This window comes from Sander lucioperca, chromosome 1 (assembly GCF_008315115.2).
Source record: "Sander lucioperca isolate FBNREF2018 chromosome 1, SLUC_FBN_1.2, whole genome shotgun sequence".
Classification (NCBI taxonomy): Eukaryota; Metazoa; Chordata; class Actinopteri; order Perciformes; family Percidae; genus Sander; species Sander lucioperca.
Genome location: NC_050173.1, coordinates 10,743,929 through 10,770,548, shown reverse-complemented (window position 1 = coordinate 10,770,548; position 26,620 = coordinate 10,743,929). Strand labels below are relative to the sequence as shown.

The window sequence follows — 26,620 nt, the reverse complement described above, 5'->3', positions numbered from 1 at the left end:
GGAAAAACAAGCCGAAATAACTCTGTCAGTGGCAGAAATAAATCGTTCACTTGTGGCCATTAACGACACTTTAAAAGAGAAACGAAAACCTGAAGAATAAATAAATAAATATTATTTAAATATAAAATATTGTGCATCGTCATGGTTCCTGTATTGAGTAGGCTATCATTGCCAAACATAACACTATACCTTTTAAAAGTGAGGAATAATATCCTGTCTCATTCGTATAGCCCCCAGTTGGGGCTGTGCTGGACACTGCTCTCTGGGCATCGGGTCATCTGGCTCCAGAACCCCACAGGCTAAAACAATTTTCTGGCATGTATAGTAGGCCCCCCCCTCCCCCGCTGATGCAAGACAGAGCCATCTGCCCTTAATCAATCCGATGGAGCGCTCCACCGTGGCCCGTGCACGTACGTGTGCACTGTTGTACTGGCGAATAGAGGTCTTCTAAAAGAGCCAGATCTGCCATTGCTGATAAGTGATCAACTGATGCGAAAACTTGCGTACACGAATTCAGACCAGACGTGAGATGTTATCGCAGCCTACGCTCACGTTCAAATTGATAAATGCCTTGCTTTGCATAGGAATTGGCCTACGCCCGCCCTACACCTGTTTTAGGTCGTACGCATGTTTCATAAATGAGGGCCTGTGTTTGGTGCTAATTAGGAAATGTTAGCAGCATGCACACTAAACTACGATGTTGAACATAGTAAACACTGAATCTGCTAAACATGTCATTAGAATTAACTCAAAGCATCACGGTTAGGGGTGCACGATTCAGAAAATGTCACGATTCGATTCAATATTTTTAGGCTCAAGATTCGATTCCTAATCGATTTTCGATTCAAAAACGATTCTCGATTTAAAAAACGATTCACAGTATGTAAATGTAGTTACTTTTCCCATGTGATTGCCGTAGACATACAATTTAAAAAAAAAAAATAAAAAAATAAATTGGTAGAGCTTGAATCGCGATACGAATGTGAATCGATTTTTTTGCACACCCCTAATCGCGGTGGCTAAGAACAACTTCACAGAGCGACTAGTGTGGCCGCAGACTCTTAGTCTTGTTAATGTGTAAGCACCTTCAAATCTCAGAAGCTCATTCGTCTACTACACGTGTCAAACTCAAGGCTCGCGGGCCAAATCCGGCCCCTCGCAGATTTTGATCCGGCCCGCATATCAATTTAGGTTCACAATAAATTTTGGCCCGCCTAGTTTTTGTAGCTTTTTCAATGTTTTGTCGCTTTTTCTTAAGTTTTTGTCACTTTTGCAGACACTTTTGGTGCCTTTTTCCGACGTTTTTGCCGATTTTTCCGACATTTTTGGGGTCTTTTCTGGTCTTTTTCTTTTTTCTTTCTCTTCTTTCTTTTTTTTTTGGGGGGCTTTATGTGGACCAAACTGTAAGTGAGAAGGCTATATGAGATACGCAATAATCCAGTAAAAGATCCTCGACTTTTTCAATGAAATAAAAGCATGTGAATAAACTAAACATGTCCGGCCCTTGATGTGATTCTTAGTTTCCAGTGTGGCCCTTAGTGAAAATGAGTTTGACACCTACTAAGTCTCATTCTTACCTGTGTTTCTGTCTTTTTCCTTTGTCCACTGACAGGTGGTTTGTTTCAAGCAGCACATGGCCTGTATTCTGCTGGCAGACATGGAGCCACCCATCTCTGGCCCCACAGCACATCTTAATGGCCTCCTCCCTGACCTCGACCCAGCCACTGGACTCGACCCCAAGCAGGACACGGATGTCACCTGCCTCACTGTCCACCTTTACTATCTGGGGAAGGATGGAGGAGGGGCTGGTTCCGAAAACGGTTCAGAAAGTACGCTGACGTTTCCACCTGGGGAGTACGTAGCAGAGGAACTGTGCATCAGTGCAGCGAAAGCATGTGGTGAGTCACAAGAGGATTTCAGTTCTGATGTCTGCCCACACACACAAAGTACAGTTTAGTTTACTCATATTAAGTGTATTTGTTTAGCAATTTTCTTTAACATCAGTTTAATACGGACTTCACATGATGAAAAACAAACATGAAATATATTGTAGAAAACAGTGTAAAAAAGAACAATGTAAATATAGTGGTGTGAACATTTATTATTTTATTCTGTTTAATAGGGTGTTGATTAACCATGTATGATTTGAACAATTTAAAAATTCTCAGTGCCATGTTCGAAAAACCTTGAACACTTCACTGGTTAGATGACCTTTGTTGTTATTGCCACATATCTGGTTGTTTGTGCAACCTTGTGAAGTTCTGCTTTTGTTTGTGTTGTACACCTCGCTGAGAAACCACTCTAACTTTAAGCGGGTTAGGATAAAACACAAGTATTACGCTTCTATGCAATTATTTTTCATTATACACAGACACTGGAAATGAAAGGCACATTCCTCAGGCATTTTTTGCTCTGCTGAACATGCAGTGACACTATTGTAAAGCATTAAATTGAATCATAAATACGTGTAAAAGTAGGCAGCAACAGAAAGGCATCGTTTTTATGCAACAGCTTATAAAAGAAATGTTGCATTAAAGCATTTGTCTGTGTAGATCATAGACTGGACTATACATGGACATAGTGTAACGCACACACTACATTTCCATTTTATATATATATACAGGGCATGAAGTTAACTTTTTTGACCACCAGCCAGTGTGGCAGGTGGATTTTTAAATCCACCTGCATATAAGAGATGAGATGACTGACAAAATCAGGAGTAGCCTACGCACACCACAACAACAACAAAACACTGGTGAATGCGCACCATAACACATGAATGTTTTTTGTATAGTTCTTAAAAATAAAAAAATAAATAAAAAGGAAACTTGTTTTGGGGAGAATAATACTTATTGCTATTAATTAATTACTCTAGGCTGAGATTTTCTAGGAACTTTACCAAAAAGGCTCAGGATGCTGCAAATGTTGGTATAATATGAAAAAGGCTGGTGGATTTAAGACACAAAATAATTTATTGGATGAATCAAATATGAACATATCTGTCATTGTCATTGGCTTGTTGATCTTTACATTGTTTAGTTAATTTCCTATCCTGGCCTTGGACACACATTCATACGGTTTAATAAAGTACTTATTGGACTTTAACTTATCATTACACTTAGAATAACGTAGCTGTCCTCAATTTAGGTCATCCTGTACGTCTCATCTGCGTTTTTTCCTGCATCCACCGTGTGCGTTTGTGTGTGTGTGTCTGTGCGTGCGTGTGTTTGTGTGTCTGTGTGTGTGTTTGTGTGTGCGCGTCAGTCGCGGGGGAAACGGAGCAGCCCCGCCCGCTGCAGAGAGCCGACAATTTGAAACAGCAGCGCTGACTTTAGAGTGAAAAATCGTTACAGCATACACTGATGTTAAAATGTATACATGTTGGCAGGACGGTCTGAAATGTTTTGCACAGTCTTTCGCTGTACGTTTTGTTTGTAATGTGAGATGTTCGAATCACATACACGTCTTCATATCAGAAACTAGGAAATTAATTTAACCCGTTCTCACTCCCGCTTGGTCAGTGGCTGCACGTGGGATGCTGGGATTGTGTTAGTAATGAAAATGCGATAGGGGGCCCCGGCTGTCAATCAATGTCTTCCAGTGATGCGGGCCCCTGATTGGACCAGGCCCGTAAGCAACCATGTACCCTGCTTACCGATAGTTACGAGTCTGAATCACTCAATTCTCATTGGCTACCCGCCAATGTGGCAGGTAGATTGACAGTTTCACCCGCCAATCATAAAAGTTACCCGCATTTGGCGGGTGGGCGGGTGCCAATTTCATGCCCTGTATATATATATATATATATATATATATATATATATTAGCAATATAATATAAGAAGGAAATGCATGCTTGAATTAGTTCGTCATACAGGCTGTACCTTTAGCCAAAACTAGTTAGGATGAAATATCTGTCAGTCAAGCAAACACGCACAAAGCATATTTCCCACAGCCAAGACACAAATGGGAAGATGTGTTTTTTTCAACTGAGCCTTTACTGTCTTGTGGGAAAAAAAGCTTGAATATGTAAATTCCTCTCCACAGCAAATGAGGGGATATTTTTTTAAAGAATGTTGTTTGTCCCTTTACTAGAGTTCAGTGACTTGAAAAGTCTATGCCAAGAAGCATTGACACTGCTGGCCCAAAACTTATTAGGACATGTTTTGCTGTTTTTAATCTTTAATTTGCCAGTTTAACTATAGAAAAGCTTGTTGTAGAAAAAAAAAAATCACTTCAATACAGTAGGAAAATTCTTTGAGCCAACCATCCTGTAGCCATCTAGTGGCAGTGCAGTTTAAGGCTCTGAGCTATGATCTGCTTGGTTTTGATTAATTTTTCATCCAGATAATAAGAAAGTATATAATCAAAAGGACTGCTTGACCAAAGTTTAAGAGCATTTGTTGTTTATTTCCATGGCTTCTTCAGGGCTTAAAATTCATCCAACTTTACTTTTCATACATTTCCTGGTAAAGGAATTGAGTCGGACTGTTCTGCTATCAGAGCCCACCCAGTGTTTATTTTGTGAAAACAGAACTACTGGCTTTTCTCTTTCTCTTTCTAGCAAATGCAAATCAGGAAGTTGTCAACTGTTGTGTCTGTTTTCCTCTTCGCCTTAGCTCTACAGTATCTCTCTCTGCCACACTCTCTTGCTCCCTTCCCTCTTGAGCCGATAAGAAACAACCTCTCTCTCTTTCTCTCTTCTTTTAATCTTCCACTTGTTCTATATCTCCTTGGTTTTATTTTTTATTTTCAACTTCCTTTGTACTCTTGTTTTTCAGAATTTACTTCTACCATCTCTATATCTGTCATACATTCTCCCTTTCATGTTTTAACTACAGTCAAACAATCATGTGAGGTATGTGCTTTGTCTATCTGGTTAATCTTTACACTAAAGTGTGTGCTTTCGTATAAGAGGTATAGTTAAAGTTTGCAGTGCAATGGTAGAAAAAGAAATCTGATTTGCTAATGCAAATAGATAGGTCGGGATGTCACATCGCAAGATGAAGTCCAACATATTCCTCTTTCCAGAAGTTAGACCTGATGTAAGATGATCAGACTTTGATAGCAGGAGAAGTTCTATCTTTTTTCATCCTCACACATTAAGGTGTCTGCACAATAAGAAAATACCAGCTCTTTAGAAGGCAAAGATGGCCAAACTGTTAAATAAACATATTAACATATTTCAGGTGTCCTGTCATCTTGTCCAACCTCTGAATATCTGAATAAAATGGTATGATGCATGTTGTCAAGTTGTATAACATACAGTAACTTACTCTGCAGTGCATTGCTTACTTTATTATGTAATACTGTAATAAATAATACAAGGTAGGACTTGCTTATAGATCAGTCTTGTTAGTAGTTTGACTTCACTTCCCCTGTTGTGGTTGAACATACTTCCTCTCACACACCCTCATACCATTGCTTCATTCTCATGAGTGCTTCCTGCTGTATGACGAAACTTTTTGTCTGCTAATGTGCCACTTGGCCTGACTGATAAAACACCTTACTGCAACAACACATTAAATGGGGGGCAGTCAGGTCTCACAGGGGGTCCGGACTTTAAATATGGTTGAGAACTTGGTTAAAATGCCAACACCACAACATGACAAGAAATCCCAGACCATTGATAATACATTACAGTATTAAGATTGTGCTTGACCACCCAATCTCTAATCTCCAAAAGTAACAACAACAAAACACTTGGTTGCTGCCTGTGTCAAAGTGCACACAGCACAGCACAAAGACGTTGAGGAGTTATGGTAACAAAAACGATATCCTGAAGCAATCCTGAAGGATCCTGGACAGTAATCCATTTAAAACAAAACTCATGGCAGACAGTCAAACTGTTCATGGGAACTTCAGTTTGTATGTGAACATTTATGTTTTTTGGACACTTTGAGCAACAGGGAAGCAGGGAACCTAATTGCTATTTTCCATTATGCCAACTCCACTGAAATACACTACCAAGTTGTCATCTGGTGTCATTGTAAAAACACAGTTGCTTTCAAGCTACATTGCTACCACGACACAAGCTGTGTGTGTGTGTGTGTGTGTGTGTGTAAACACACAGTATATGCATGACGTGTGTATGTCTACATATTGGCCAGTTGTCGTTCTTTATTGGCAGCTAATAAGTAACGTAAGTAACAAGCTTTCAAACTTGAGTATCAAAAAATGTTCGTGTCAGTTGGCTTCCTTAATTTGAATTACGGATATGATGCTACTCACTGTCCCAGTTCCAGAATAAAACCATCTGTGCTTTATTATAGTAAACGCATGATTGTTTTCGCTCCCTTTCCAGGGATTGCTCCAGTGTACTGCAACTTGTTTGGCCTGATGAGGGAAAGTGACCGGATATGGTTCCCTCCTAATCACATCTTTAAACTGCAACAGCCAGCCAGTGAGAGCCTGCACTTCAGAATCAGGTAGATCTTTTTAGTAGGGCTGTCAAACGATTAATTTTTTTTAATCTTGATTAATCGCTGAATTTCTATAGTTAATCGAGATTAATCGCATGTTTTATCACATGATTAAAATTCTATTATTTTGCATTTCAATACTGTTTTTAAGTACATTATTAACAATGAAAAGCAATTCTTACCAGTGTATCTTGCAAAAGAAAGTTACTTTATGAAGTTGACTTTAAGATTTGTATTTGTTTATTATTTATTTATTTACTGTAAACAAAAGAAAAATGTGTGAATCTAGTCACACATTTGAATCTAGAGTCAATATAGTGTGCAGTAACTCCTAAATAATTTTGATTATTCACTGACGTCCAGCGATCACCTTGCATCGCTTTCTCCGTGTCGTACAGGCTGTGTATGCGTGAAACTACTGTCCCCGTCGACGGCAACATATAAGACGGGTCAGAACATGCCAACCGTAGTACGTCTTTAAGACCTGAGTCTTCTATGATGCTGACAGGTCTGCAGTTAGTTGCCACCCATTTTGCAAGAGCTGTAGTAATTTTTTGGGATTTGGTTTCATCCACAGGTCAGCAAGTAGCACTCTCCAAAATAGTGCTTTGCCTGAGCCCACTAGCATCAACCTGAGTCACGTTAACTGTACTACTATGCTTAGCTCGTAGGTGGTAGCTCGAGCTTGACGTGCTTCGGTGATATTTTAATTCGGCTTTACACAATGTGCATATGGCTTTCGACCCGTCCGGGAGTTTTGGAAAATTAAAAGCACCATTCAGAATTGTGTTGCTGCTGTCTTTCTCCTTCATGCCTGCAGCCTGCAGCAGCAGGATGTGTTACGAGGAAGTGTGGCAAAGGGTCAAAATAGTAGCCTGTTAGGCACGACGCGAAGTTGAGTGAAGTGTAAAATAAATTAATAAATGGCGGCATGCGATTAATGCGATTTAAAAAAAAAAAAAAATTAAGATAATGCTGACAGCCCTACTTTTTAGTATGTTTTTTTCATTTTCTTATTAATCTGTTTCAGACTTTTTATGTGTTTTATGCTTGGAATCATTTTCTTACTGGATCTTCTCTGGCCTCGTTTTCTGTCCAGATACTATTTTCCTGGCTGGTATAACAGCGGAAATTCATTGTATGCCCATCGCTATGGTGTGTCCAAGGGGACGGAGAGCCCTGTGATGGATGATTGTGTCATGGCATACCATTTTTTTCAGGTTAGTCTTCATGACTTGCACCTCATATCATTATTTTATTGTCTATTTTCTTCTGTATGGGGTAATTTGTAGCATACATTTATTCTATTTCTTTGTGATTTAAAAAATTAGAGTACATTCTAATTCTGGATCATCTACAGGTTTTCCTTAAACCTGGTGCAAACTAAAGGGTCAGCATCTTCAAGATGCCCTCTCCTTCACCTCAATCCTACTCATTCTCTTTCCTGCTTTTCTTTTCTTTTTTAGGTAACGATAAACAGAAATGTTGGGGTGGGGGTCGGAGATAAAAATGCTTGCTTGCCTGCTTCCCTCTCTCTCTCACTGACAATCTGTGTGTCATGTCAGTCATTGTGTAAGTTCAGAAAACAGGAAGTGCGGTAGTAAGAGTGTTTTTAAAAACAGCAAATGGGGAACAAGGGTCTGTCAGGGTTCTCATTACTCTGCCTGTGTTTGTGCATGCATGTGTGAGTGTGTGTTTGTTTTTTAAATAGTTGCTGCTTCTTATTTTCCCCACATGCTTGTGTGAACTTGACATATGCAGCTCTGTTCAGCTTTGTTTTTTATCTCCACTGTCACATTGACAACATGAGCTGTGTGTCAACAGATTAACCTACAGTATGTCTGACACTTAATGTGTTGGAGAAATATTGAATACAAGTTTCTTTAAAAGTTTTTTTTTTATTTTTTATTGTAACATATTTTCATGTGCCATACAGAGATTATAATCTGTCTGATTTCTGTTAATTTGGTTGATAGATCGAATTTGACACATGCCAATATTCTTCTACTTCTTTCCTTCATGGAGATGATATCATCCAATACATTTTGCCTCATGTGTTCCTCCTCCAGAGCCGTAGTGACTTTCTAAGTGGCTGGGTTCATATTCCGGTGAGCCACGAGGCCCAGGAGGAGTGTCTGGGCATGGCGGTGCTGGACATGATGAGGCTCGCCAAAGAGAGTAATCAGTCACCTGTGGACATCTACAATTATACCAGGTAGAAATGAACGACTAAATGTGATATCATGTTATTCATACATTATGCAATCTAAAGCAGGGGTAAGCAAAATCACCAGTAATGTGGAAATGAAGGGTAACCTGGAAGAATCCTCACTCTACTAAAGAGTGTAATACTGTGAGCCTGTTTAATTTATACGACAATGTTCCGATAACCAAAACGTGTTAGTTTCATGTACATGCTGCACACTGTCATCGAAATAATGTGAAATGCTTGCTGTTATGCTGGTGTGCATGTGGTACAGCTGAAGAATAACAATTTCAGAGCAGTGTGACAGGCCCCTCAGGACACAGTGAGCATCAAGATAGTTTCATTATGTGTGTTCATGCATCTGAATGAATTATCTCTTTGTATAAGATAATGTTTCAGTTAATATCTGATCTTTACACTATTAATGCACTGTGTCCACACTTCAAAATATAAACTATCCTATAAAATAAGCTGGAATAAATCTAATATTCTTTTATTGAACAACAGGCATGTGACATCCGCCATTAGTGTTACAATACCAACCCAAACCAAAATTACATATTTGGGCATCACCATACACGCATCGCTACAGCGAGTTGTCCAGGACAACTATAAAACTATATTAAGTAGTGTTCAAAGGGATCTGGCCAATTGGTCTGCGTTGCCGGCATCACTACGGTCCAGGATTGCTGTTGTTAAAATTAACATAGTTCCTCGTGTGAATTTCTTAAGTACAATGATCCCCTTACCCCCACCAATACATTTCTGGAAGAAACTACTGGAAGATACTTTAATTCGGCAGTATATTTGGAATAATAAACAACCTAGGCTAAAATACTCTACCCTGCAACGTACCACAAACACGGGAGGCTTGGCCCTCCCTAACCTTAAAGTGTACCACAGAGCCTTTCAGCTACGGGCCCTCAGAGTGTGGATGGACCCCTCATCTACAGTTCCATGGAGAGAAATAGAGCAAAACCTCACTGGAAGTCTAAGACTGCAAGACCTTGCCTTTGCAGGTGTGTGTCCAAAAACGTATATGCTAGCCTATGGCCCTATTATCACCAACACATTGACCATCTTTAAACAGGTGGAGGAGCAACTACGCTACACCAATAAGTGGCATTTGAGCTCCCCAATATGGTCCAATACACACTTAATGTATGGTAACAAACCCTTTGCTTGTAAGCAGTGGAGTGACAGAGGTATTTATACTTTAGACCAGCTATTCAGTGAGAAAGGTATGTTGAGTTTTGAAGACCTGAGAGCTAGTTTTGAGGTCCCCAGGACATCCTTCTACTTTTATCTGCGCTTAAGATCAGCCCTAAAATGTTATGGAGTGCCATGGTGAAACAGTCTTGAGGCGCACCCAATCATTAAATGGTTTGTTGATTTTCCTGTGAGAGGATTAGTGTCCAGGATTTATGCTAAACTGATGCAAGTATACAAAGGAGAACTCTCAATAGTAAAGAAATGGGAACGAGAGCTGAGCCCTGAGGGGAATGCAATTGATTGGGAGACAGTTTGGGACAACATTTTCCACTGTTCCAAAAACCCAAATCATCAGCAGATCCACTTCAACATATGTCATAGGACATATTGGACTCCTCAGAAGAGATACGTCTCTAAAGTCATTCCCACTCCCTATTGTACTTTCTGTCAACCTGAGCAAACTGGAACTTTCCTGCACATGGTCTGGGAGTGTGAACAGGTGCATGAGTTTTGGAATAAAACAACATCAATAATATCTGATGTGATAGAATGTCGAATCCCTACTGACCTGATTGTTTCGTTACTTAATGACGACTCTAAATTACACCTTCTTGGGAGACAGAAGAAGATCTGCTACCCGGCTCAGTGCTGACTCCCCCCCTCACTCGCTTTGTATAAAATAGTGGTTGACATATTTTCTGGACATAGTTATGCTTTAGCTTCCTACAGCAAGGATTAACAAAGCCAGATCATCAACTATCAGCCTATGGGAATAGAATAGAATATATCAGACTTAATGACCTCAGCCCCACAAGAACTAGAGGAGAGTGATTAGGCAAGGTGTGGTTTCTGTTCGGTTCGGTTCCTTGAGACCGCAGAGGTTGGGTGGTGGGTGAGGGTCTTTGTTCTTGTTCAATTTGTGTTTCTTTGTTCTGTGCGCCATCTGACGTTATCTGTCACATATTGTGGCGATTGTTTTGTATGTCTGAAGGTGCTAATAAAAAATAAAAAATAGATCACAAAAAAAATATCCTGTAATTTCTCTTAATATAATTCATCATTAATATGATTGATTTATTTTTTTCTCTCTGTGTCTTCCCTGCTATTTGTTCATCATTCTTTTTGTCATTCTCAACTCCATCTTCACCTAACCATTCCTCCCCGCTCCCCTCCCCGCTTTTAGCTACAAATCCTTCCTGCCGAGATGCATGCAAAGCCGCATCCAGGAATATAACATCTTGACGCGGAAGAGGATCCGCTATCGCTTCAAGAAGTTCATCCAGCAGTTCAGTGAATGCAAGGCCACGGTGTGTAACCTCAAGCTCAAATACCTGATGAGCCTGGAGATGCTGCTACCCTCCCTCTACTCTCAGCGCTTTCAAGTCACTGACCTCTCCGCACGCGAGGTTACCATCGTAGTCATGGGCAACACGGGCATCCAGTGGTCTAAAGGGAAAGAGGAAGAGGGAGCAGAGGAGGTGAGGACCAGGAGATGGGTTCATGTTGCTGTGGTAATGCATTTGTACACCAGTCTGCCACAGTGTTATGTCATGCATGGCTGTTTTTCTACCAATAGATGGAGCTCTAGCAGTTGGTTAAAATTGCCAATAACAACAAGAGTGCATGTGTGTGCACGCTTCTTCATCGAATACAAATGTAAACCACTATTTTGTATTCTTCTTGTGTCTCCAGGAGCTACAAACGTACTGTGACTTCCCAGAGGTGATCGACATCAGCATCAAACAGGCCAATAAGGAAGGCTCAGTGGAGAGTCGCATCGTTACCCTCACCAGACAGGACAACCAGATCCTGGTATACCACACACACACACACACACACACACACACACACACACACACACACACACACACACACACACACACACACACTCCACTTTGAGCTCAGCCCTACGTTGCTCTATTATCACTTTAAAATTGAATAGTTTGTTTACTTTGCTTCACTCCAATTTTAACTACTGTCTGTAAACCAAATGTCAGGCAATACTCTGCAATGTGTTTAAATGCCCACACACTTGTTGTCAGAGTCAAATTAATTACAGGACATAAAGATAAACATTTTAACACATTTTTCATTATTTTAAAGTATAATTATTTATATATGCATAAATACACAGATTAAAGGCTTGAATTAAAAATTGGTACTGAATGATTTATTTTTGTCCTCTTTTGCATCCCCTCTCTATACTCTGTCTGACCACAAAGGAACTGGAGTTCCATTCGCTCCCAGAGGCTCTGTCATTCGTATCTTTAGTTGATGGGTATTACAGACTGGTTGCAGATGCTCATCACTATCTGTGTAAAGAGGTGGCTCCACCAAGACTTCTGGAGTGCATTGAGAGCTACTGCCATGGCCCTGTGTCGTAAGTATCACACACATGCACAGATATAGCACATCACAACATGCACTATGCATCCACAACCACACACACACACAACCACACACACACACACACACACACACACGCACGCACGCACGCGCGCGCGCGCACACACACACACGCGCACACACTCTGTCTCTTTGATCACAGGATGGAGTTTACGATTGGTAAGCTGCGTCGCTCTGGTAACCACCAAGGCCTGTACATCCTTCGCTGCAGCCCCAGGGACTACGACAAATACTTCATATCCTTTGTGGTGGGGGTAAGCTGTTGATCTAGGTTAATTTAATGTGAAGTACTTTATTTCTCATGTGTAACTCTACAAAAACACACTCATTCAACACACTCTTTGCTAATTGGTAGACATCACTAACTTGCTTCTTCAGCCCATGATCACATGCATCACAGCAGACTGCCAGATTATCACTTCCATTGGTCTATACAATGTGTCACAACACCCAAGGCCATTAGACTATAATGTAAATACAATGTAGTGCTTTGCTATAATAGTGGTTGTTCAATGAAGTATCAAAGTCACAGTAATCACAGGTGCATTTAATAAAAAAAAATAAAAAAAATGTAATTGCGTGTCTGTTTCTAAAAGTAAACTGTTTATTCACAGTTTTGCTAAAACTCGTCATAAAGGTATGCTTACAACCTCTTAAATATTGGCCATATTTTCAACCACTGGAGGGAGCAATAAGGTTTGATTACCACATCAAATTAACAATCCAACTGCTATGCAATACCATACTGTGCCTGAGATGTATAAAGATGTACAGTATGTCTTCTGCTCATAATTGAAATTACAGATTTTTAAGTTTTAAGTCTGTATTAAAACAATAGCCAGGTAGGTACCCAAATGAAAACTGAAACATGTTTTTCTTGCTGTTATCATTCCTGCAGTTCACAAGTGGCCTTTGAAAAATGCGTTTCTAATGGGGTACAAAATCCTCAGTCTTAGTTCTGTGCGTAGATAAATTCAAAAGTTTAGTCTTTTTAGTTCCAAATTTCCTCTCTGTGTTTCTGTCCCTCCACTGTAGCTCATCTGCAGCACTGTCCATGAAAACAAAAAGTGGGACTGTAACTCTGGAAGATACCCACTTTAACTGATTATGAATTTATTAATTTCTGACAAACTTTGTAATGTATATTTGCACATAAAGTTGACTGTGTATGTTGTCCCTCATCACTTTAGGAATGGATATTTTCATAGCCAGTATATACAAGAGGAGTGATTACAGAGAACAACACCTGTTTCAATGTTTAAACTATATGGGCATCGGACTGTTTACCTTTAGGTTTTTCAGCTCTTATGTGTATACTCAATCACAGAGTGTACTTTATAGTCTCTTAAAATTATATTGTTGGCATGTTCAGCACAACGTAATTGTAATAATTTCTATTTTCAGCATGAAACTATGGTGGACTATAAGCACTGTCAGATTGTGAAGACGGAGTCAGGAGAGTACAGTCTGAGTGGTGCAAAAAGGAGCTTCAGCTCACTCAGGGAACTTCTGCACTGCTACCAAAAGGAGGCGCTCCGCACTGATGGATACACATTCCAGCTGACCAGTTGCTGCTCACCCAGCTTTAGAGGTAAGCATTCACATACACTAATAAGAACACAGTATTTATACCCCACACACATATTAACACAGGTAAAAGAACACGTATACAGCAAAATGCAGACATTCTTGTTTTGTTAATTGTTTTTTTGTCCATAAAGCTGCAAAAATAGGCAACAGCATCCGTTCCATGATATATGAATGAACTCATATTTTACCCAGATCAATTTGAATGAGTTGAGTTAAAAACCATTAGTTAATTAATTACAGAATTCATTTTTGAAACTTATTTGGAACAATGCTTTGTGCACATTTTACACAATGCAGAGATTACGTGACCTGCAGAAAATTGGCCTTCATTTTTTCTGGGTCATAAATCATTTTTAGGCTACAAAACATGAATGATGCAAACAGTTAAAGTTTTCTCTACAACATATTTTAAAGCAATGATTAGACGATATAAGAAAGTGAATAAAGTCCCAAGAATGCTTCCAGTTCAACATCCTGCAAGGCAACCAATTACAACCAATGTTTCTTTCTTAATCCCTGCTTGTAGCTAATTACCCATTGTCAAGCTTCTGTTTGAATCAGATGCCTAGTTTTTGAGTCTGGAACATTTTTGAATTTCTGTTGGATTTAAGCCAGTGAAGAATACAGACTCTCTGTCTCTTGACCTTCAGTTTCAAGCCAGATGTCCCTAATTTTCGGCCGGGTGTCAGTCACCTTCCGCTTTCTTTGTGTTGGCATTCTAAACTCTGGTCGATTCATGAGGACTATGGTTAACTGCTCCTCAGATCAATTAGTATGATCCTTCCAATGGGCAGAGAGTATGGTTTTTACTGCCCTACAGTACATGATCATTATATCTCTGTGGGGATTTGATAGAGTTGCTAATTTCTGTATGGCAAAACTCTTGTTTCTGAAAAAAGTTACCTGTCTCTAAGGGCCAATAAAACAAACCACTTAGGTTTTTGTTCATGGTGATATTTATGATTAAGAACTCTAAATTAAGCAGTCTAATTTTACAATTGGTAGCTGTTGCATTTCTATTAATATTTTCCAGTATCACACATTGGAAAGCTGTAACCCTCCTGTAGCGATAATCAGATGTAGTGTCAAAATGTGAGTTTCATGTGAGTCCATCTCTACCTTTCTTTAGATAAATCCAACCTGGTGGTGTGCAGAAATAATCAAGGGGCAGATATTCCACTGTCTCCTTCGCTCCACAAACACAACATCAGCCAGATGGTCTTCCACAAGATCCGAAAAGAGGACCTCGTCATCGTAAGATAGTCCTCCTCACTTTAGCTTTTCCTCTAATCTGAAAAAGGCATGCAAGGATTCATAACTAGGCAATTTCTTAGTAGGTTGTAGAAGTGTATAGGGTTTGATGCATTGTTTTTGTACATATATTTTTTTTTTGTAGAAGCTTACAACAGAATGGAAAAGGGCCTTGTGTACAATTTCTTGCCCTGAGCAGATAAGTTATAAATTAACAAAGGTGAACTGTACCTACCTGGGTGGCCTGTGTCTTTGTAATTGTAAAGTAACACTGAATATAAAGCCAAAAAATACAGATGCAGGCCTTTTGTAGACAAGGTGACATTGTAAACTTGTAAATATGAATAAGCGTACCAGAGGTTTTGATCAGAAGGGACAAGAAGCACTCCTGTGGGGTCAGTGAGATCGCTACAGTTAAAGAAAAACACTTCCTCTATTGTTCCACCGACTGTAACTCAGTGTCACTAGCAGTCCCAGTGGACTCGTCTGAGTGCATTGTGTGTGTCCGTGTGACAGTGTGACAGCCATGCTCTCACCTCGGTGACTGGTCCATTTCCGTCTCAATATATTTTGTGTTATTTGAGCACTTGGAAGTTTTGTACTGTATTGCAATATTGTCTTCTCACTCATCCCTCAATAGAATAACAGTTTCAGTTTTTTTATCTTCCTGTTTTGAATGTATTTAGCTTTGTTGTGCATTTATTTAAGAGCTTTGAGCTTAACATTTTTTTTTTAGTCACTACTATCCAAAGCCAGGTGGTCAGATAAGGTCTAGCTGGCAGGCACAGCTAAGTCCTGGTGGAAGCATGACAGCGGTGGGCTTTATTCAGTTTGGTTTCTGGGCTGCAAGTCAGAAATTGGTCAAGGAATTCTCTCTTTTAAAAAGAAAAAGTGGGGGAAATTAACTTAACCTTCTTTCCAAAGTACTTTTCAACAAAATTAAACTGTGTTTTAGAATGAGAGTCTTGGCCAAGGAACTTTCACCAAGATCTTCTGCGGTGTGAGGAAGGAGCTGGGAGACTACGGAGAGATACACCAGATAGACGTTGTTATCAAGATCCTGGACAAGGCTCACCGCAACTATTCAGAGGTTGGCTTGTTGATTGATTGATTGATTGAGGGAATGGATCTAATTACATAAATTCTGAGAACATGAATTGAAAGGAGACAATGTAATAGGATCTCTTCTCTTGTTTTCTCCCACAGTCCTTCTTTGAAGCAGCCAGTATGATGAGCCAGCTCTCCCACAAGCACATACTTCTCAACTATGGCGTGTGTGTTTGTGGCAATGAGAGTAAGCCTACAAAACACACAAACACACACTACTGGACAGAGATGCTTTAAGATCTTAGATGAGAGGGATATGGAGACCAAAACAAAACAGAATGTGTGTTACATAGAATACAAAGAAAAGGAAAAGAAGACTGCAAATTAGTTTGGTCAAATAGTGTCCCTGTAGGCATCTGAGACAATTAAACATAGAGGAAATAAGGTTTCTGACCTGCTCTCTGCTGTGCCCTGACCCTTCCACTGTGACTGAATTAAGCCATTGGGTGCGGAAATTGTTTTGTCTATAACTACTGTCAAAGTGTCTTTGAATCAGCTACAGTCAACCACAAATTGGTGATAAGGGAGTTTTAATAGAAAGAGATTTGTTTAGAAGAGTTTCTATATGGATAGTAGTGACTAATAAAATGATCTCACTCACATCTCCCTGTCAGACATGATGGTGCAGGAGTATGGTAAATTTGGTTCCTTGGACACCTACCTGAAAAAGAATAAAAGCTGTGTTAACATCACCTGGAAGCTAGAAGTGGCCAAGCAGCTATCCTGGGCTATGCACTACCTGGTAAGATTGCCCCATAATCCAGTCTGCCCCATACAGATTCTTCTGTTTGTATGGGGTAGGCACATTTACACACATACTCAAATTTAATGTTAAGAGAAATACCTTTAACTAATGTGTCAATAAAACTAGTTGAGTGCTGAAAGCAAGGTACCCCACAAAGGTAATTTATGTTGTCCCTGTCATGTCTGCACGCAGGAGGATAAGAGCCTCATTCATGGAAATGTTTGTGCCAAGAATGTTCTTCTGATCAGAAAGGAGGATCGGATGACGGGCAGCCTGCCCTTTATCAAACTCAGTGACCCGGGTATCAGCATCACCGTGCTGCCCAAAGAAGGTGAGATACATAGTGATGTAATGTCCTGCTGTGAGAGACATGTACCTCACACCTGTGTGGAGGCATGTGAGAATAATGTTAGCCAAAATAGTTTTGCTTTGGCGTGATTGTCTCAGTTTGCATTATCTTTTTCTCCCTCCTCGCTGTCCTCTACCTTCCATTCCATTCATTTCATTCTCTCTGTGCTTCTATGTCTCCTCATATTCATCCAGTTCTGGTGGAGCGTATCCCATGGGTGCCCCCCGAATGCATTGAAAACCCCCAAAACCTGAGTTTAGCCACAGACAAGTGGGGCTTTGGGACCACCCTTTGGGAGATCTGCAGTGGCGGAGACAAACCACTCAGCACCCTGGACTGCTCCAAGGTCACAAAAACAGAGAATGCATTGAGAGTATTAACTTACTGAAAGCGATCCGTATTAAAGGAATAGTTTGACATTTTGGGAAATGTTGAATTAAGTTGGTTGCCTGGCCTCTGCTACCGGCAAGAAATGGTTTCAGTGTAATTTTTAGTCTATGGTGTTTATTAGTGAGCTTCAGAGGTGCTAGTAGGTTTTTTTATTTTTTACTTTTGGACAGGCCCAGGCTAGCTGTTTCCAGTCATTATGCTAAATTAAGCTTACCTGCTGTTGGCTGTAGCTTCATATTTACTGTACAGACATGAGAGTGGTATACCTTATCTCGTCTAACTCTTGTCAAGAAAGCATATAACCGTATTTCCTAAAATGTTGAACTATTCCTTTAACTCATGCAATTTGTTTTAAAGTGAGAGGGACACAAAGTTATTTAAAACATATTCTATTGATTATTTTAGGAATGTCTGGCAACTTTGTATCTCTATCGTTTCCCAATTCAGTTTGGAAAACATGCAGGTTCTGACTTTTGCTCTTTTGCTCTGCAGAAGAACTTGTTCTACGAGGACAGGCACCAGCTGCCGGCTCCTAAATGGACAGAGCTGGCCAATCTGATCAACAGCTGTATGGACTATGAACCCTCACACCGACCCTCCTTCAGAGCAATTATCAGAGATCTCAACAGCCTCTTTATACAAGGTAGGAAAAGAAAATTAATGCGCAACCTTCAGACAAATCCATTGATCATGTGGATACACTAGTACGACACACACACACACACACACACACAATATAGGGAATTATCAAGATCTTCTTTATAAAAAACAACTTTGCACCTTGTTGTGTTGCAGACTATGAGCTGCTGGTAGAGAGCGACATGGTGCCCAACAGGACAAGAGGCTTTGGCTTCCCGTGGGCCTCCGAGAGCCAGGACCTCGCACAGTTTGAGGAGAGGCACCTCATTTTTCTCAAGCAACTGGGCAAAGTGAGACATGCGCATGCATGCACGCACACTTTAAAATCTTTTCTGTTTGACTCTTTTATCTCCTTCATAGTGTTTAGATTATGTCTAAGTGTGCATGTTTTAAATAACTTATTAGCTTGATCTTTCTTCTTGATACCTCTCTTTAACTATTAAATATTATTTGTTTAAGCATTGTAAAGAATTTTATTGAAAGAGCTGGATACAAATCTGTTAAAACGTCCTCAAAGTTTCTTGCTCTCTTTAGGTAGTTTGTGTTTTAGTTAGTGTCTTTATGTGGGTGTTGGAAATGCATCTTTCAGATCAATTATGATATACAGTAGCAAACATTCAACCCACATGACTAATCAGCAGTTTCCGCTATTATCTCAGATATTCTCATGATACTTTCCGCGCAGCATGAAGTTGCTCAGCACTATTTGATATGAAAAGGATGTGTATTGTTTTCTTTTTGGGATTAAGTATCTCACTGATTCCATCCTAGTTAAATGGAAATGAACAAACCTATACTTTAGTACATTAGAAAAGCTTGTTTCATGTGAGCTCAAAACCAAGATGAAATCATAGCTGTCGTTTCTATATCTCTCTTAAATCTGCTCTCCCTCTGACCCCCACGCTTCAGGGAAACTTTGGCAGTGTGGAGATGTGCAGGTACGACCCCCTGCAGGACAGCACAGGGGAGGTGGTGGCCGTGAAGAAACTACAGCACAGCACAGCCGAGCACCTCAGGGACTTTGAGCGTGAAATCGAGATCCTCAAATCACTCCAGCATGAAAACATTGTCAAATACAAAGGGGTCTGCTACAGTGCAGGTATGAGCACATTGTTTGATATCTATATGAGCAATAATGTTTTTTTTTTTTTTAGAAATGGTACAAAAATCCCAATATAGGGTGCGATTATATATCCTGTTGCTTGTCGTTGCTCAGTTTTTAATCTATATAACTGATTTTGTGTATTATCAAAATATGACAGTAATCAAAATGAATGCCCCATATTCTTTATATAAATCATAGTGATATAAACTATGTTTCTACATCAGTGGTTCTAAGATGATTAAAGGGATACGAAGATATTTGCTGTATGAGGAAAAGATGCCACCTTTTACACAGATTTGATTCCAAACCAACAGTTGATCACATTAAAGTGTAATAGATAATAAAAATGTTTTCTTATATTAGCATTGAAGTATCTTTTTTTGTTGGCATATTTAGATAAAGAAAATGATTTGTCTGGTTAATCTTAATTCTTAAGTGAGAGGGGCTCATTGTTTTTTTTTTCCCCCTGTAGTGACAGAGCAAACTTTCCTGATCAGCTTGTTCAGCCTACAAGCTGTTGTTGATTTGATAATCCCACCCTGGCAGATTTTATCATACATAATACTGTCTGTACAGTTCCCACATTTGCTGCCTAGGGCGTTAGTGACCAGGCCCATGAAACAGATAAATCTTGATTTTTCTCAGAGGCCTCCACTCCAGTGCTCACGTCATATTTTTGTCCCTTAAGTATGGCTATTAACTTCTTTGTTTCTGCAGGACGAAGGAACCTGCGGCTGATCATGGAGTATCTCCCCTACGGCAGCTTGAGAGATTACCTCATCAAACACAAGCACCGCTTTGATTCCAACAAACTGCTGCACTATGCATCACAGATTTGCAAGGTAATGTAGTGCAGTAGGTGGTGCAGACCCCCCCCCCCACCCCCCCAAGTTATTTTACATACCTGGAAACTTTGTCTTTTCCATCTTTCCTGTGTCTGACACCATTGAAATAACCTTTGGACTGGAGTGACACAGATGATTGCGAGATGTTGGAAATCACAAGGGAGTACATCGTTTCAGGACTGGTTTACAGCGCTCGGCAGGATATGGCTGCATATGAAAAGATAACTTGAGAGAAAGATGTATTTATTTATGTGGGTTTTATTGCAGTGCTAACACTGTGCAAGTATATGCGTTATATATTTTGTCTTATTTTTATTGTTTTTATTGTATTACTTTGAATGTGTTTTTGTTTTTCATAAATTGTTTGCCCCTTTTAAAAGGCAAACTCAATAAAACAAAGAGGACTACGGCTTTGTGTAACAACATAAGTACATCCATAAACCCGTTCTCTTTCTCCGTGTGATTATATTCATACTTCAGGGCATGGACTACCTCGCCACTAAGCGATACATCCACAGAGACCTGGCCACGAGGAACATTCTGGTGGAGAGCGAGATGAGGGTGAAGATTGGTGATTTTGGTCTGACCAAGGTGCTGCCGCAGGACAAAGAGTACTACACTGTCAGAGAGCCTGGGGAAAGCCCCATCTTTTGGTGAGGAAGACACCACACGTGTTTCTTAGAGATTCAATAAGTATTTTCATATTTTTGTGATTGAAAATGGACTCTTTTAGAATCTGACTAGCTTTTCTACAGTTGTGGTAGGTATTTTGACTGTTTGTGACTGATCTTTTAACAAAGATAAGTCATACATACATTCATATCGGTCTGCTTGTAATGAAGGATTAGTGTTGACTGTTAGAAGATGTGTGCATTATTATGTATATGTATGTACTGTATATATGTGTATACATGTGCTGTGGTATTTCCCCAGGTATGCTCCAGAGTCGCTGACAGAGAGCAAGTTCTCTGTGGGATCAGACGTTTGGAGTTTCGGTGTTGTCCTCTACGAACTCTTCACATACGGAGACAAGAACTGCAGCCCACCAGCGGTACCGCACTTCTTTCTTTCTTCTGACTTTTGTTTTTTAGTTTGACAAATTGACTTTCTTATCCTTCCTAATTGCTTTGCCAACTTAATTAAGCTATAAAACAATTGCCAGTATAATTAGTGTGTAGTGTCGTCAAATAAATCAGTTGATTGAGCACTATAGTGCGATGCACTCAAAAACAGGAAACACGTAGTACTAAACTTTTGCTTTTCACTAAAACCAAACAAGAACTACTCTTTTCTTTTTTTTCAGGTATTTATGGACAAGATGGGAAATGAAAAGCAAGGCCAGATGATTGTCTACCATCTGATAGACCTGCTGAAACAGGGATATAGGTTGCCTGCTCCTGATAATTGTCCAAAAGAGGTCAGTAACTCTATAAAGTATAAGACATTGCAATACAAATTTTTCCTTCCAGTTTTTGTTTTTTAATAAAAGATGACTTTTGACACCTGAGTCTACTAGCCTTAAAGTGATTACCTCACCAGTTACCACACCACCGGTGTATCAAAAAGAAAACCCTTTTGTTCCCAAAAATAAACTTGAAAACCCTGGCTGTAAATAGAATTAAAATAATTGTACCTGTTTTATTCCCCCCCCACCCCGTGTTAATGTCCCTGCTCTGATGCTTCCCTTCAGATTGAGAAGATTATGACAGAGTGCTGGAGCAATGATCCGAGACTACGTCCTACTTTCAAGTCATTAATCCACAGTGTGGAGACTGTACGAGACAGCAATGACGGATGAGCCGCATTGATCCCTGAACCTTTGACCTGTAGGTGTTGACTCGTGGGAGTCAGTCCTCACGGATCTTAACAATGAATGTCTTTGTGACGTCTTGGTTTACTGCAGTGATGCAGTCACTAGTCAGAAGTATACTTGTTTTTCTTTGGGTGCTCTGCATTTCTGTCAGCCTATTTAACATTTACTCAAATAAGGATGAGAATTGGTTATATCCACTTTCTTAGCAGTTGACCCACTTCTTTCTATGACGTATCAGATTCATAAGTACACTACATCTGACTCAAACAAAAGATATATCAGATGCCTTTTAAGAACATTTTATTTTGGGATAAATTATTTTCTTTGTGTTATTTGTACATGTTGTTTTACAAATTGAATTTGGCGATTCACGGAGTGGAGAAATGTAACTTGTGTTGAATGTTTAAGCCTACACCAACTAGCAGCATTTCTTTTGTTAATGCTCAGACCTTTGATGTTGTACTTTTATTGTTGTAAAATGAGCAGAAACTTCTTTTGCTTAACCAAAGAGGATGTGGGATTCTCAGCAGCCATCTGACTGCACACCTGAACCTCACTGCACTGCTCTTGTGTGCCCGGACTTTTACATACTGGAACTGAACAGGGATCATTCTGATGACACCTAGACAGACTTCTGCTTGGTAGTTTTAAGAAGATGAAAGACAGAACCATAAATGTAAAGCCCCAGCTGTCTTCTGTCACAAGGGTACCCATTATAAACATATCTACAGGTGGTTTGGAGTCACATTTCTGCTGTTTGAGTTTTACAATCTATTTATTGCTCATCGAGGATGATTGTGTGTTTTCTGAGCTGATGAAGCAACAGCAGAAGCACCCAGAGTTCTTTAATGGTGTTTATTATGACTATACATTATTCCACATAATAGAGGCCAGACTTAACACAAATCAACTGTTATCTGTCAAATACATAAGAGACAGCAATAACTGCTCAGAAATCTCTGGGTCTCTAGTAGTGTCATATGATGGCCAGTATCATTCTTTTTTTTTTAAACTGGAAATTAGGTTTCCTTTGTTAGTAATGGGTATACATTTTACAAATACAGTATGATGTTTTCAGTGTTATAACGCTATACTATCTGCTTGTAGATACCTAATGTGAAAAGTTGAAGTTTATTAGAGAGTAGAGAAAAAAGTAATGAAGGGAGATACTTTTATTTTGCAGTAGCTTGTTGTTGCAAGAGATGGTTTTATTTAAAACTTTTTTGACTTTTGTTCGTCATTATTTTTCCACCCATTCAAAGTTGGTGTGTGTGTATATGTTGAATATGTGTATGTGCTAGGATGTGCGTTACATTATCAGACACAAATGTATCAGTAATTACAATTTTTTTTTTTTTTTACTTGATGTACCAAATGTTACTAACTGAAGGAGGGGGGGTCAGTCAATCTCAGTCCCTGTACAGAATCTAATCTGTGGAACAGCATCTTTCCTTCTAATTTTGAAACTTCCCATTTTATTTTGCCATTAAAGGCAGGCAATACGCGCATACATGCACAAAATGTCCAAAGGATGGACACCCTCTTACATCTCTAGGATGAGTCACTGTAAAGACCAATGTTTCCTCACATACAGTGTCTGTGAGCTACCACAGTCTGACCTCTGGGTAGTATTACGCCGGTCTGAATATTGTTTTTTCACCTGTGCAGGAGTCTGTTGTGAATGGGAGATTGAGGTTCTTCAGAGTTGCTAAATAATGCCAAGATGGGAAAATGTTGTTGCCTAACGGGTTAAGTTTTTTTTTTTTTTTTTTTACTCATACAAACATTATTGTGATTAAATGTACATTGGTGTGTAAAACCAAATATGTTTATTTTGTGAAATATTTATCATTCAAATCAAAAGATTTTCAGCGAAAACAGGACTTTTAACTGGTAGTTCTTTCCATTCATTTTAATTTGTTGCCATGTGAATGACATTAAGCCTGGTTCTGTCATCTGATGGAAATATGCAGCTACCTTTAATACATTTATGTGTAGATAGATGTAAATAGTGAAAGATGGAAATGCAAGTATATTCCAGGTGTATATACTTTTATTAAACAAAACTTGCAGTACTATAGACATGAAAATCTACTTTTTTAATCTAAATGTGGTTTGCTTTTCAAATAAAGCTTCATCATATTGTATCACAGAGCTTATTGCTTTTTTTTTTTCAGTTCATGACAAAGTAAATGATTTCTACATTTAGACCAAAAATGATAGTGTGAGATTTTGTGCAAGGGTTTAAGTGTATTTATTTGTTTTATCTGCATCAGAAAGGGTTAATGGGAAAAGGATTTTGCTATTTTGCAGAAGTGTCCTTTTGGATGTTAAGAGAAAATAATCAGGCAATAAGTTCACAGCAACCTAAATGACATTAATGTGCGATATTGGCCTGAGCTAGTATGAATGTAGTTTAGTCAGATAGTCTGCAGGTGGCACAATGGATGCTGTTTATTGCTCTAAATCCAGCATATAAACAAGTGTCAAAGACAACATATGATACGGCTCAACATTTCATATTAACACAGTATTTAAAATTTATTTTCAATGATGCTGATAAGGTGTCATACAGTACATACAGAACATGACCTTTTTTACAAACTAAACAAATAGGGGGAATAAAGAAAAAATATATTTAAATATTATGCTTAGAGCAGATGTGAACTTGCTCTCCTTCATATTTAAGATTTCCACAACTGTCTACACTGTCCATTACACCATCTTCATGTCACAACCCCTCTGACTTCACTCATGCATTACATCCTTTCTCCTCCCTGCCTCAGCACAAGCGTCCTATATCATTCTTGGTACAGCCCTGGCTACAGCACTTCCCTGCCACACCCAGAGAAAAGTTCCTTTTCTTTTTGCTCGGTATGGCCCAGTCAGCTGTAGCCGGGTTCCCGTCTTGCTCGCTTAAAACTGTGGACCGCTGAGACTTCTCCAGTAGGGCCAAGTCACTCAGCGACGGCTGCTGCCTGTCTCCTCTGGCCCTGTAAAGGGCCAGGAGGTCTGCCAGGGAGTAAGAGGAGCCAACATGGAGAGGAGAAAGGTTATCTGCTGTGAGCTCTGCGCCTGACTGCCAGGTGTGCTGGATGTCTTCAACTGTAACATCACTGAGGGAACTCCACTGGAAGGGATCTGGGGAAAGGAAAAGGACTGATAATAACAGGAGTTGAATATAACAGTATATCATGTGTCAAATGCACTTTTAGTCATAGTAAAAACAAATTCACAGATCAGAATATGTTAATAAAAATTTTCTTTTTGGAGGACTATGATAAATGAATGATAGTACTCACTAAGGTTTTGTCCAATTAACAATGTACATGAGCTGACCATGGTGCTGAAATATGAGGCTCTGTCAATCAGATGTCCTACTGAAATGTGGTGGCAGATTAAAACTCTGTGGCGGTCAACCTTTTGATGTGTAATAACTCGCCATCTACAGTAACATGCTTGCTCAAATTTAAAGTAGGAATGAAGAAAACAATTAGAGTTCCTTGCCTGTGCACCCTTTCTTCTTGCCTTTAATGGTCATTAGCCTTAATGAGAAATCAATCATTCTTACAATATACCTTGGCTACACCAAAAACCTGTATATTTAAAGACATGATTCAACATATGTTTAAAAGTAGATCTTACAATAAGTCTATGTTTTGAGGCATGTCTATATGCACATTTTTGTACTGCTATTTGTAGATATCCACCAGTGTGCACAAATTAGGCAATTAATGAAACGGTAATGTTGACTCACCTATGTCCCCCTCTGTGGATCGTTTCCACCGGGAGCCGCCGCAGGTGAAAATGACTGCTCTGATGAACTCTCTCCCGCACAGTTTCACCCCATAGTCCCTCGGTATGATTAGTCTGCTCATTACATCAGCCTTCACAGAGTTGCATATGCCACCGACGCACACCACAGCCACGGCAAGCGTCAATCTCCAGAGCATTTTCACTTCCATTTGAAACTAACAGAATGAGCCGGCTGGTTTGCACTGCACAGGAGGGTCAAGCTGAGCTTCACCTCAGATCTGATCAGTGTTTCAAATCCTGTTAGTTTCCTTGTTGCTTTTTTTTCTCTTCAGAGAGTTGTTGCAGCCTGTTGCAGCCAAATGCTGAAATTGTAAAAGATGCTTCTAGTCTTCCGCCTCGTGTTGTGAGGGCTTTGGTCTCCTCTTTTTGTTCTCTCTATAAACCTGGTCACTGGTTCACTCACCAACATATGTGTTCAACCCCCCCCCCCTCCTCTCTCTCTCTCTCTCTCTCTCACACACACACACACACACACACACACACACACACACACACACACACACACACACACACGTCATTCAGATGGATGACAATGACGTATTTGGATTCATTTTCTTTATTGTAATATTAGGGGAATATTTTTAAGCATTAGTGTGCACATTACTCATATACTTGATGATTTTGAAACAAACAATACGAAGGCACGTATGACGTCTTGTAAACTTCATTGGAAAGAAATTAAGACTGTACGTGCCAAAGGCTTCTTAACACTGTGTCCATCTATG

General features: G+C 39.6%; 2 protein-coding genes across 3 annotated transcripts in view; one reads left to right on the top strand and one right to left on the bottom strand.

Moving 5' to 3' along the window:
- Positions 1–24,158, top strand: part of jak2a (Janus kinase 2a) — a 40,874-nt gene extending 16,716 nt beyond the window's left edge. Inside the window, exons 1-24 of one of the 2 annotated variants that reach the window (XM_031277697.2) lie at positions 1,843–1,898; positions 4,781–4,857; positions 6,304–6,427; positions 7,521–7,641; positions 8,491–8,636; positions 11,023–11,317; positions 11,532–11,651; positions 12,062–12,219; positions 12,388–12,499; positions 13,650–13,836; positions 14,965–15,089; positions 16,042–16,176; positions 16,293–16,380; positions 16,808–16,935; positions 17,131–17,269; positions 17,482–17,633; positions 18,170–18,320; positions 18,473–18,606; positions 19,226–19,415; positions 20,139–20,263; positions 20,747–20,919; positions 21,200–21,317; positions 21,570–21,683; positions 21,957–24,158. In XM_031277697.2, coding sequence (XP_031133557.1) covers positions 6,339–6,427; positions 7,521–7,641; positions 8,491–8,636; positions 11,023–11,317; positions 11,532–11,651; positions 12,062–12,219; positions 12,388–12,499; positions 13,650–13,836; positions 14,965–15,089; positions 16,042–16,176; positions 16,293–16,380; positions 16,808–16,935; positions 17,131–17,269; positions 17,482–17,633; positions 18,170–18,320; positions 18,473–18,606; positions 19,226–19,415; positions 20,139–20,263; positions 20,747–20,919; positions 21,200–21,317; positions 21,570–21,683; positions 21,957–22,064 — 3,108 coding nt within the window. In that variant the 5' untranslated portion in view covers positions 1,843–1,898; positions 4,781–4,857; positions 6,304–6,338 and the 3' untranslated portion in view covers positions 22,065–24,158. Of the gene's footprint in view, positions 1–1,612; positions 1,899–4,780; positions 4,858–6,303; positions 6,428–7,520; positions 7,642–8,490; positions 8,637–11,022; positions 11,318–11,531; positions 11,652–12,061; positions 12,220–12,387; positions 12,500–13,649; positions 13,837–14,964; positions 15,090–16,041; positions 16,177–16,292; positions 16,381–16,807; positions 16,936–17,130; positions 17,270–17,481; positions 17,634–18,169; positions 18,321–18,472; positions 18,607–19,225; positions 19,416–20,138; positions 20,264–20,746; positions 20,920–21,199; positions 21,318–21,569; positions 21,684–21,956 lie in introns of those variants that run through there. The other variant, XM_031277696.2, reaches the window with a different exon arrangement.
- A 436-nt stretch (positions 24,159–24,594) lies between these two features.
- rln1 (relaxin 1) lies at positions 24,595–26,372 on the bottom strand. The gene is made up of 2 exons (XM_031277698.2): positions 25,837–26,372; positions 24,595–25,220 (listed from the first exon to the last, which is right to left on the bottom strand). The coding sequence occupies exons 1-2, from the start codon at positions 26,042–26,044 to the stop codon at positions 24,862–24,864; spliced, it is 567 nt and encodes a 188-aa protein (XP_031133558.1). The 5' UTR covers positions 26,045–26,372; the 3' UTR covers positions 24,595–24,861.
- Between the last annotated feature and the right edge of the window lie 248 nt (positions 26,373–26,620).

Coding starts and splice junctions, on each gene's coding strand:
- rln1 (XM_031277698.2), bottom strand. CDS start 26,044: ATGGAAGTGAAAATGCTCTGGAGATTGACGCTTGCCGTGGCTGTGGTG. Junction 25,221..25,836: donor ATCCACAGAGGGGGACATAG/GTGAGTCAACAT, acceptor TCCTTTCCCCAG/ATCCCTTCCAGTGGAGTTCC.